At 37.7% G+C, this 13,142-nt stretch overlaps 1 protein-coding gene across 4 annotated transcripts in view; it reads left to right on the top strand.

Moving 5' to 3' along the window:
- Positions 1-13,136, top strand: part of LOC109927937 (polypeptide N-acetylgalactosaminyltransferase 11-like) — a 31,009-nt gene extending 17,873 nt beyond the window's left edge. For all 4 annotated transcript variants that reach the window (XM_048600092.1, XM_048600089.1, XM_048600091.1 and 1 more), the window contains exons 10-12: positions 810-914; positions 4,690-4,827; positions 9,359-13,136. In XM_048600092.1, the coding sequence (XP_048456049.1) occupies positions 810-914; positions 4,690-4,827; positions 9,359-9,490 (375 nt within the window). In that variant the 3' untranslated portion in view covers positions 9,491-13,136. The remainder of the gene's footprint in view (positions 1-809; positions 915-4,689; positions 4,828-9,358) is intronic.
- Positions 13,137-13,142: the final 6 nt, after the last annotated feature.

Genomic DNA, 13,142 nt, shown 5'->3' with positions numbered 1-13,142 from the left:
TTGGGGGAAAAAAAAAGAGTCAAGCAATTAGTTTTCATTCTTTAAAGATGAATGACAAGATGGACTTCATCAGATGAGTTTTACAGTATTTTTGTTTGCACCGTTCACCGTTTTTTTGCACGCCTCTATCAGGAAGTGATCTCCTACCGTATCTCTTTCACGTTTTGTTTCCTCATTAGTTCAGTCAAGCATTCCCATTGTTGGCTTAATTGAGACTAGGAAATTTACATGTAGTTTATACCTTGTTTCCACATGGCATTGTGATCACTGTACTAATGCTTACCTAACTGGTTTGGGAGAATAACATGGACTTGAACTGATTATGTTTTCTTTAAGGTGTGATTCTCTGAAACCTCATTAATTCAGAAACTTCAGATATCTTTAGACCCAAGCATTGCTTGGAATAATTTATCTCCCTTCCCAAAGTATTTAACTACTGATATGTTATTTGGATAAGTAGAAGAATTTTTATGATTTATCATGTGCTTTTTGCTTCAACTGAATATTTTAATTCATGCTGTTTCCAATTCTCTCACTTATGGTTAAACCTTCTAATATTGTTCAGTTATCTAGATAAGATATGGTCCTGAGCATTCCGACTGGAGAGTTTACAATATACAATAAACATCAATGAGACTGTGCTGAACTCTGTTTACAATCCAGATAATAGGGGAGTAGTAATAATGTTTCTAAGTAGGTATGTCATTTAGGAATTGCAGTGTTTACTTGAATAAAGGGTTCCCTTCAATTCAGATTAGATTGTCTGTCTGAGTTAATGCTTTTCCGTGCACTATTTTGTATCTCTGCAGCTGTACAATTTACAGACGAGCAAATGCCTGGTTGCCCAAAAATATCCTGATCAAAAAGGAGGCATAGTGGTTGTTAAAGAATGTGATTGGACAGATTCAAATCAGGTGAGCAGCTGTTCTGAGATTTATTTCAGTAGTAATCTTTCATCAAAAGAAGATAAATTGGTCTTGGTTCAAATGAATTTTTGAACTCTAACTTTAGGGTGAAATTGCTACATATTCTTTTGGTTAAAATCAACCTGCAATCCTAATTCAGTTAACACCAGGACAACAACTGGTAAGAGACTTGGAATTGAATCTGAAAACATTTGGCCATTGGGGAGCTTCATCTGTTCACTCAATGAGTTAAGGCAATGTTAAGCTATGATATGCACTTTGACAGGATATATATTGCAGGAAGACAAGGAATCTTTGTTTCTATTTCCAAAAGTGGCACAAACCATTGTTTCCTCATTAGTTTCGTTGGTTTGAACGTGATGGGATGGAATAAGTATTTATTGTGCAATTAACTCTAATGTAAGTATATAACTATGTCATTTTGTGGACTTCGGCGCTGGCAAAACTTAGAATCTTGTAATGGACAGCAATGCAAACCCCAAACTATGGCTTCAAAAACCTAAAGGCAACCGCAATGAGTATGATGAAATGATAGCTATTGCAGAGACATGGCTGCAGGATGATAAAGATTAGAGCCTGAATATTGAAGGGTAAATGACATTTTGGAAAAAGTTGGAGAGGTGACTCTGTTAATTGGTAATAGCCCAATAGAGAGGAATGATCCAAGTTTAGGAAACCAGGATTTAGAAGTGATGAGGATTGAGATTAAAAAAAATGGTAAAACCAAGAGGTTACTTGGAGTGGTGTATTGATCCTTTAACAATAACTAGATAGTAGGATTCTTAAAGAAAGAAGCATTGGGAGTTTGTCAGAAATGTTCAGTGATATGGATAGCATCAAATTGCTTTTATTTCGTTATGGCAATGATTAATGGTAAACTAGAAGATTGGGAATGTTTTGAAAGACAACAAACAAAATAAAGTGACAGATAAAGTTGGACGGTAAACTTGCAAGTAATATCAAGACAGCAAGAGCTTCTTTAAAGTTATAAAAAGGAAGAGAGAGGTCGAAGTCAACACAGGCCCCTGAGAAAATAAGGCTGGGGAAATTTCGGAGCTGTTGAATGAATATTTTATCTTAGTTTCACAGTATTATAATAGTATTCGAAATTTGCTAAATAATTAAGGAGCAAAAGAAGAGGAAATAAATACAGTAATTATCACCAAAAATGCTAAGGAAGAATTGGGCTAACGACCAATAAGTCTCGTGGTCATGATAGAAGGCATTCCACGACATTAAAGGAAATAGTTACAAAGATTGCAGATGCACTAGTAATAATCATCCAAAACCCAGGGATTCCTGGAAAAGTCCCAGAGGCGTGACAGTTTTCCAATGTAACACCTTTTATTTAGAAAGGTAAAGTGACAAAAAAGGTAACTAAGGCCAGTTAGCTTAACAGGGGGAAGGTGATGCCTTGTGGCATTTTTGGTGGACTGTTAATCCAGAGACCCAGGTAATTTTCTGGGGACCCAGGTTTAAATCCTGCCGTGGCAGGATTGATACTAATGCCGTTTAGGGAAGGAAACTGCCTGGTCTGACCTACATGTGACTCCAGGCCCACAGCAATGTAGTTGACTCTTAACTGCCCTCTGGGTAATTAGGGATGGGCAATAAATGCTGGCCTAGCCAGTGACACCCACATTCCATGATTTTTTTTCTTTAAAAAGTCTGTTATTTGGAAATGTCTATTATTAAGGATGCAATGGCAGAGCATTTAGAATAAATATGATCAAACAGAAACATAAGGGGAAATTATACCTGGCAAATTTATTGGAATTTTTTTGAGGAGGTAACAATCAGGATAAATAAAGGGGAAACTGGATACAATTTTACAATTTATTATAATTATACAATTTAGATATTCAGAAGCAATTTCATAAGTACCACATCTTACACTACTTAATAAGATGAAGAGCCCATGGTGTTCGAGATATTAACTTGAAAATAAGACAGAGTTGGGATAAGGAGAGCATTTTCATGATGGCAACCTATAACTTGTGGAGTGTCATGGGGACCAGTGCTGGGCCCACAACTATTTACAATGTACTGTTGAGACCTTCGTTATTTAATTTTTTGGTTTAGAGCCGTGAACTAAAGATGACCTTTGGACTGTCAGCAGCAGCTTCTTTTTTATTTTAGAAAAGAGAACAATTTCTGATTTTGTTTGATGCCAGCCCTGAAAGTTAATTGCAGTTTAATTTTTGTTAAAATGATCTGTAGACGTTTTGACTCCAGAAGGACCTTGCGTTCAAATAGATGGCAGATGTTGAATATTAACTTGGCCTTTATAGGGATACAGCCAGTTTGAAAAAGATAAACCAAAGTTTAAACTGTTTATTTTTGGACTGAGTTGAGTCAGAAGGATTGTGCCTTAAAGTACATGTTGGAAGTTTGATTGATCCTTGTTTAGCTTCCCATTATCAACTTCTTGCAACTTCAGACAATAGAATTTCAGTTACATGTATTAACTTAGAACCTCCTGGAAAATGTTTGCACGCATTGGTGTCTTCAGGAAACCAAGCAAGATACAATCCCATGTGCCTGTAATGTTATGGATCATGGAGTCTTCTTAAGTAAACTGACTAGTTACATCTCACTTATTTCTATTGATTTTATCCCTTAACTTTGTCTATTTCTCTGACTGTCTGTCTTTGTGTGGGTAGGGCCTGGGATCAAAGAAGATCAGTTTTAAATCATAGATGTTAATTAGATTACCTTATAAAAACCAAAAGAACTGCGGATGCTGTAAATCAGGAACAAAAACAGTTGCTGGAAAAGCTCAGAACGTTCTGAGGAAGGGTCACCGGACCCGAAATGTTAACTCTGTGTTTTCTCCTTCACAGATGCTGCAGACCTGCTGAATTAGATTACTTTGTTGCTTAACTTTGTTTTGACAAAGCTACCACATTATTAACAAATTATTAAATCTTTTTTGTTTAAGCTATAAACCTGGTGCCTGGTATCAGATATTCAAAGTCTAATACTGTTTTTCAAAAAGTCTGGTTAGGAACCATTAGATTATTGAATGTTTGTTTGTTTGTTTTTTAATTTTACTGTGTTGCAAATACAGGGATAGAGAGTCTGATTGGATTTGTGTGTGTCTTAATGTCATAACAATGAATTATTAATAACTTGGACCAAGAATGTGAATGTACAATATCTAAGTTTGCAAATGACACAAAAATGGGTGGAAGGTAATTGGGTGAGGATGATAGTCTGCAAAGGCATATAGATAGGCAAAATGAGTGGCCAAAAATGGGCATATGGAATATAATATGGGAAAATGTGAAGTTTTGCACTTTGGCGGAAAGAATGGAGGAAGAGAATATTATATAAATGGGGAAAGACTGCGGAAAACTACAGCACAGAGGGATTTGGGAATCCTTGTGCACAAAATCTCAAAAAGGTAGCGTACAAGTTCAGCAGATAATGAGGAAGGTAAATGGAATGTTGTCCTTTACTTCAAAGGGAATAGTATATAAAAATAGGCAGGTCTTGTTAAAACTATACAGACCAGTAGTCAGACTAAGGCTGGAATACTGTGAACAGTTTTAGTCTGCTTATCTGAGGGAAGATATACTGGCATTGGAGTCAGTCCAGAGAAGGTTCGCTGGGCTGATCCTGGATATGGAGAGATTGTCTTAAGTGGAGAGGTTGAGTAGGTTAGGCCTGTACCCATTGTTGTTAAAATTCTGGTTGATATTTTACAGAGATATTGTTGTGTCTTTGTTTTTCTATCAATCTTTCTTGATGGATCTTGCAGATTTGGATATACAATGAAGAACATGACCTGATTCTGGCCAACCTGCTTTGTTTGGATATGTCTGAGACCCATTTGTCAGACTCTCCTCGTCTTATGAAATGCCATGGTAGTGGAGGGTCACAACATTGGACTCTGGGGGTAAGACTTTCCAGTTGGAATTTTTTTTTCTTTTATTCCTTCACATTTTAACAGTATCTCCATAGTGGCTTTGTTGTTTCTTGCTTATTGACAGAAAGTGTAACTGAACTAACTGGGCAACAGCACAGTGTTTTGGATTCCCACTGTTCCCAGCTTGTTATGGATCCTGGTGTGCTGTTGCCAATAAGCACTGGTTTGAAGCCAAGGGAAACAAAATGGAACAGCTCATGAGGTGTCTGTAAAATCTGTGATATAGATCTGAGAACAAGCTGAACGCTTTGTTTGGACAATGCTTCTGGAGAATCAAGAAAGGCAAGATGATACTAATGGGCCAGCAGGTGAAGCGTGTCACCTCAATAGTTAGTTGAGAGTCCGACTAGGATTTTAATTGTCTAACTTTTTCTCGGTAACATCTGAAGTGGAACCCTCTGAATGTCTTTAATGGATTATTTTGAAGGGCTCCTGATCAGGAATTTCAGGGGAATTGCCCATCGGAATCTTGAATTTCCCAAGGAAGTCCCACAGATTCTGCTGCGTCTGAGATTTTGCTTGGCCACATTACACAACTCTAGTCTGCACTGCTCTGAACTATAAAGTCATACAGATATACAGCATGGAAACAGACCCTTTGGTCCAACTCGTCCATGCCGACCAGATATCCTAAATTAATCTAGTCCCATTTGCTAGCATTTGGCCCATATCCCTCTAATCTGGCCATTGGGATATCTGAACCGATATGTCAAAGAAATAATAGTGATTCTTATTTGGAAATGTACCATGTCACAAATTGATGGGACGTGCCACTGGTTCTGTCACAATTTAATGGGGATGAGGATGCCAATAATTGAACCCACTGTTCCACAAGCTGTCACAAATGTTCAAATACCTTATTAGACCACGGAGGTGACCAATTTGCCTGACTGCCTGCTATTCAGGACCAAAGTAATTTACACCAAGTTTTTTCATTAATCGGAAGTAAGATAAGTTTGATTACAATAAATAGAATTAATAAAGGCACAGAAAAGACCACTAATCTATTGTTTTACAACTTAAACTATACCCTTTAAAATTCCAAACACATAACAGTCATCCATGATTAGTTCATATAAAAGATAGACGGTTTGACACAAATATTGTACATGGGGAAATATGGACAGGGAAAAGAAAATTGCAAAGGTAAAAAGTCGAGATCACATGGGTAGGTTACATTTGTCTTTCATAGATCGTTTTCATTTTGGATATTTTCTAATCCTTTTGATTTTAGCAACGACGACACTGTGGTGTGTAAAGCAAGTTATTCCTCATTTTGATAATTGTTCTGGTAGATCTCTGCTTTTTCTTCTATATTAGAAATCCTTCTTTCAAGTTTCTGGGGTTTTCTATCTTAACACTCACAAGAGAGAAGGAAGAGCAAGATGCTTAATATTTGCTGGCTTTGGAGGTCTCTGACTGCTCTGCATTTACAGATCTGTAACAATCTACAGCTTGACCAATCCCAAGGTTCTTGCTGGACAGTCTTGTATTAATTCAGAGACACCTGGTGCCGGTTGTTCTTAAGAATCATAGAATCCCTACAGTGTGAAAATAGGTCATTTGGCCCAACAAGTCCACACTGACCCTCTGAAGAGCATCCCACCCTGACTCATTCCCCCATGTCTAACCCACCTAACCTAAACATCCCTGGACACTATGGGCAATTTAGCATGGCCAATCCACCTAGCCTGCACATCTTTGGACTGTGGGAGGAAACCGGAGCACCCAGAGGAAACCCACACAGACACAGGGAGAATGCGCAAACTCCACACAGGCCATTGCCCGAGGATGGAATCGAACCCGGTCCCTGGTGCTGTGAGGCAGCAGTGCTAGCCACTGAGCCGCCCAAAATAAATAATCTCACTGCTTTGAAAAGCGACATGATCTTTTAAACCCACAAATATGCACTGTTTGATTTTTCCATGGTGCAAAACTCTTCTGGTATTTCAGCTATATAGTAGTCTGACTTCCTTTCATTCCAGTTTATACTTTAAAAGTTTCTGTTGTGGGATGGCTCCTTCATTATTGCAGCTATCAATGGTAGAGACTTAATGCAGTCAGAGGAGACTACCTGGAATATTGTCAGGCCTGTTCTAGAGTGGAAGATTTGAGGGCAATTTTCCTGTCCTCCATCCTGGTTTTAAAAAGAAAAATGGTTCATTTGGAGGGTTTTGTTTAAGATAACACCAAATTGCCTTGTACTCATTTGTGGTGAGGTACATCTATAATTCGAGGGAAAATGTTCATTTAGTCTTACTTCTCGCCTACAATCCCAACTCTAGTCCATCATTAGATATCTGCTTTACTGTTGCTACTCTAGGCTTGAATTCCTGTTGAATAGGGCTGCACATACTCTGCTTCTGCATTCTCTGAAGGATTCGTTGAAGAAACTCCTCTGTTTTGTGGCAGCTCGCAGTCCTCTTGTTGACCTTCACAAACCATGTACTATGTTAATCCTGCCAAGACTCGGCAACTTTGCTCAGCCCACACTCCAGTTTTTCAGGCGTTCTCAATAAATCAGCAATCACTGCCTGCCCTTACATTTTCCTCTAGGATATCTGGTCACTTATGAAAATACACTGGCTATCCATTGTGAATGAATGATTGCATTGATAGACTGCTTTTGACTCTAAGATGGTGACATCTTGCCCCCTCATTAATACCTCCATACCTACTTATACTTTGTACCACTCCAGGCACACTGACCATTCTGGGCCTGGAATCTGGGAGGAAGGGACCTTTTGCGTCATTGTCATGGGGAAAATGGAAAGCTTGACTTAGACCTACATAAGTGTATGAAATATTTTTGCAAAGATTTTACATTTCAAGTTGTCATTTATGATGTATAATGCCCAAACTCCAATGATTTGTGAACTGAATGTTACAATATTGCTGCTTTTGTTCGTGTCTGGAGTCATGTTAGTTTTGAAATGTTAAATCGGGGTCACAGTAATAAAAGAATTTAGAAAGCACTGCCTTAGTGGGAATGCAGCAAAGCTAACTCATTAGTCTGGTTCCTAAGATGGTAGGAATATCTTGTGAAGAGAGACTGAGTAGACATACATTCCATCAAGTTTATAACACTGACCGAAGAATTAATTGAAACACACAAGACTCTTCTGGAGCTGGACAGGATAAAGAGCAAAGAAAATATTTCTCTGAACTAGGGAATTTGGAAACATGGGATCATAGTATAAGGATAAAGGAGCAGCCACTTATTCTTGTGATGATATAATTCTTTACTTGGAAAGATTGTGAATCTTTGGAATTATCTATACCAGAGAGAGCTGTGGATGTTCAGTTTTTGTGCGGATTCAAATCACTTGTTGCTAGATGTTTAAATACTGAGAATTATAGGATATGAATATTGTCTAGGAGGGTGAAGCTGTCATAGAAGAACTATCTTTATTATTGAATGGTGGAGTAGGCTTAAAAGGCTTAATCTAGTTTCTATTTACGCTCCTCATATATGGTTGCCTCCCAAGTTAATGCCTATGTTTCTGGCAATGTCATTATTTAATTTTGACAATCAAAATTTTGACTGATTTAAAGTTGTTTTGGCACAATGACTACAAAGTTACAAAAATCACATTGTGGCATTTTTATACAGGTGACCGCATCATCCTAATTCCATTGTTTGGCTGAGTGTGACTGGCCTTGCTTGATTTTGTTTGTAGCTAGAGCAGATACAGCAAATATTTCCCTTCCTGCCCCCATCTCTCTCTTTGATGACATCAACCTAAGATATGGAGTCAAGTTCCATGCACACATTTGACTCCTATTAGTTCTACTGCACCATCTGTCTCAACATCTGCACAGCCTATATGATGTGGGCTATTCATTCCAGTACTCATATGATCTGCTTCCCATGCTATATCCTTCATACGTGTCAGCTTACTCAAAACCCTGTGGTCCGTAAGCTGTCTTGCACAATGTTCCACTGACCATTACTCCAATGCTCACTAATGTACATTGAATGCCAGTATCCTCATTTTCTATGATTTTGAAAATCTGTCCTGCTTCATTGCTTCATCCCTTTATATTTCTGCCCTTAATCTTATGCCACCCCTCCTTGGCCCACCCAAAATCAGTCCGTCGCAGAACTATCTGTTCCTTCAGGTGATCCCCTAGTTCTTCACCCATCAGCCATCTAGATTCCACATTCTGGAATTCTCTTCCTGGATCCGTGTCTAGTTTGAACTTCCTTGCTTTAAAGCCTTGTTTGAACACCTTTTTATCACCATGTTTAATGTTTCCTTTTGTCAAATTTGTATTTAATTCTACCTGTGTGAATGAAATTTACTAATATGTTGAAATTCTTTTAACAGGACACTAATTTTGCAGGAACATGTTATGACTATCTATAATAATAATTATATCAATTGAGATCTGTTATCACAGCAGGAATATATGAATGTTGTCAGGATACTGCAGATCAGATGCCTTGATCTGAGAAGACCCCTTGCCTTTCTCTAATCTATGTTTCATGTTTTTATAGGCAAACAATTCTTTGTATCAGATATCAGCTGGACAATGCCTGAAAGTGATTGATCCGGATAGTCATAAAGGATATGTCGCCATGGCAATTTGTGATGGTTCAAGATCACAGCAGTGGAAACTAGACAACTGACGTGAGCAACATTTTGAATACTCACACAGGGAGCAATTTAAATGACCTGAGACTGACTTCCAAGATGATCGACATAGAAAGGATGACAATTAATGTTTGAGTAGAAATGCTGGATGTTGGTAGACTGTCCACTTTTAACTCAGTGAATAATTATTTTATCAAAGTGTTTTGTCAGTTTTCTCCCCTAGACTTTTTTTATAATGAGTGAGATTGAAAATTTTAATTTTGTAAAATATTTAATCAGTTATTTATGTTTTTAATTGTCTAAAAAAGGGTCCAATTTGTTCAGCTGGTATGGTAATATAGAGGCATATCTTGTTCCAGTACTTCAAAGTAAATTTCCCCCAGTGACTTGGACTGTATCTGTACTGTTCAATGTGGTTAAGTCCTGTAGACTAGGTACTAGGCTTGATGTACCTAGTTTCTTTCCCCTGGGCTCGAGATGAGGAAACAGCCCAGGTGCCTGCTTCACTGATTCCTAACCAGTGTGCTTGGATTTCACAATGACGGAACCACAATTGAAATAGTCTGCTAGAACCCATCAACTGAAAGAATGCCTGCCTTTTGTGAGAGGTATCACGGAGTGGCTGCAGTCCTACAACTGTACCAAAGCTTACTTGATGCTTTACCCATTTTTCTTCCAAGTTTAAAACTCAGCAAAATTAAGTAAGTTTTAAAGAAATCACTAATTCAAATGTACAAAAAAATCCTTTTTCTCTAAATTGTCTGTTTGGGTCTGATGATATTTTGAATCTTTGATTTATTATTTGTTCTGGTATTATGTGGTACAACAGACCATATTGAAGAGGGGAGCAATATTATTTTGGGTTGAGTGTACAACCTTGAATTTGTAATGAGTTTTTGTGACAAGCCTACAAAATCTTCCTGTTCGTTTTAACGCTGAATTAGATGTATATCAAAATGTTTACTTTTTGGAGTGACAGTGGTAATAATCACTGGACTAGTAATCAAGAGCCCTGGGTCAGTGTGCTGGAGCTACGGGTTTTAATCTCACCATTGCTTTCTCACCATTGAACCCCATCTGATTCACTAATTGTAAAAACATGTGGAATTCCGCTGACTCTATAGTAACTATGTAACTAGTGTTAATTGCGAAAAAAACCCCATCTAATTCACTAAAGTCTGTTTTCACAGGAAGAAAATCTTTCATCCTTATCCAGGTTGGCCTAAATGTGACTCCAGACCCACATCATTGTGGTTGTCTTAACTGCCCACTGAAATAGTCCCTGCAAGCTACTCCGATCAAGGACTAATGAGGGAAGGACAGTAAATGCTGGCCCAACCCAGTGACATGCACACTCTTATGAATTTAAAAAAAAAAAAAAGTTGTGTTAGATAGTAATAATAATAGCTTGGTCACCATTACATTGTTTAAAAGTAGTGTCTGCTTCAAGTGTATGAAAGTTATACTTTTAACTTTCCCTGATTCTAAGAATGAGGGGAGAGAAAGGAATACTGCATATGTGGAAAACCTCATTCAGATGATGTTTCATCATAGAATCGCTACAGTGTGAAAATAGGCAATTCCGCCCGAGTTCACCCAGACCCCCAAACTAACTATCCACAAAACTCTACATTTCCCATGGCTCGTCCACCTAACCTGCATGTCCCTGGACACTACAGGCAATTTAGCATGGCCAATCAAGCTAACCTATACATCTCTGGACTGTGGGAGGAAACCGGAGCACCCAGAGGAAACCCAGGCAGACACTGGGACAATGCACAAACTCCACACGGTCACCCACAGGTGGGATTGAACTTGGGTCCCTGGCACTGTGAGGCAGCGGTGCTAGCCACTGTGCCGCTCCATCTTTCTAACGTTACTGTCCTGTCAACTTCTCATAATTCAGCAAGAGGTTTTCTTCTGTTTCATTTAACTCTCGCTTGGTAACTGCAGGAGGATTTTCTTCTCCTCACTGTGCAATAATGGCAAAAACAGGAGGATTTCCTCAGGAAATCTTTTCTAACCAAAGTGTAAACCTGTTCTGCTTGTGATTTCACTAGAAAACTTAAGAAATCTTGCTGCTGAAATGCCACTAATTTAATGATCACATATCCCTTAAAAGTTGGTCCAGACTTTAGAACGGTTTCATTTACAAGCCTTTCTTGAATTTTCTGATCCAGTGATGTGCTAGTCACAGGGATACAGCAGTATAATAATTGCTACTGGACTAGTAATCAGAGGCTAATAGTTCAAGGAACGGGAGTTGAAATGAGCCAAGAAGTTGAAGCTTTCTGTCTTACATTCATCAGAATTAGGATACAAGAAGCAGATTTAAACAAAAGAACACCATTTTATACACGAGAAGAAGATGCTGATTGGTTGGGCTGTCACCAAATATATTAATCTATATTCGGTATTAGTGACTTCAGTCTGCTCTTTACCAACCATCATTGCTCCATTTCAAAAATTATGCATTAACTAACATGATTTCCAATATCAGAATCACATTTTAATGGTGGATATACTTTTCTGATGCTTGCAATCATTGGCTGGTTGGCACAATTCTGCTATTTGTGCTTGAAGCTACATATATAAAATGGGGTTCTGTGTATTTATACAAGTAAAAGGAATCTCATACATTGGCTGTCTTCAAAACCCTTTAGTTTAGAAAAAGGTGCAGTTGCTGCTGCAACCCCATGGCAACACACTATCCAATCACAGTTTATCTGCCTGACCTGAGAATTAACAGACAGTTTTATGTTCTTGCTGCATCTCCAAATTAATGATGGCCCAACTAATCAGCATCCTCTTTTCATGTGCTGTATAAAGTGATGTTCCTTTAAGTCTGTTTCTTTCAATCTTATTCTGATCAATGTAGGACAAAAAGCTTTGACTTCTTGTTTCCTTTTAGCAGTTGTTCTTTCTGGAAATTTGAAAACCTGTTTTAACAATTCTGGAAATTAACAAAAAAACACAGTAAATGTGACCATAAAGCTATTGAATTGTTGTTATTTAAAATAAAATGGTTGACAATTTTCCTTATGAAAGGAAACTCCAGTTCCAACTGTGCTGTGAAGTAGCCTACCAACTGACAATTATACTAAATGGGTCTTAATATCCATTTTGACTTAAAAAAATCAAGTTAAACTATTCTTTTGCCAGGTTTATTCCAAACTAATTTAGTGAGTTTTCAATTTGACTTGCAATTTCTGACCAAATTCTTTTGCTTAGACCAGCAATTGAAATAAATGTCAAATAGACCAGAAAATATCAAATTGGATTGATATTTTCAATCTATTTATTTACTTGAAGATTTATGTAAAAATCAGTAGAAAGTGAGAATGTATCTGTCCTGTAAGTAATTGCTGTCTGGGTTTTTAAAAGCGTAATTTTTGAAATGGAGTAATGATGGTTGGTATAGAGCAGGTTAAAGTCACTAATATTGAATATAGATTCAACCAGTATATTGTTCTACACTGTACACTTCAGTCCATGAACGTGAGCACTTAAGTAGAAAACCTAGGTTATTAGTCACATATTTGGGAATTTGGAAAAATAAATCTTTTGTACTCTGAAGCAACTTCAGCCAAGTGTTTAGCAAAGTTTTATAAACAAATTTACTGACATTCTTCCTCCTTAAGCTACATTCCCAGTTGATTAACAGTCACTTTGAGTAGAGACCATAGA

The sequence above is a fragment of the Rhincodon typus genome, chromosome 8 (genome assembly GCF_021869965.1).
Source record: "Rhincodon typus isolate 14 chromosome 8, sRhiTyp1.1, whole genome shotgun sequence".
NCBI lineage: Eukaryota > Metazoa > Chordata > Chondrichthyes > Orectolobiformes > Rhincodontidae > Rhincodon > Rhincodon typus.
The sequence above is the reverse complement of the archived record's forward strand: the minus strand, read 5'-3'. Positions and strand labels throughout refer to the sequence as shown.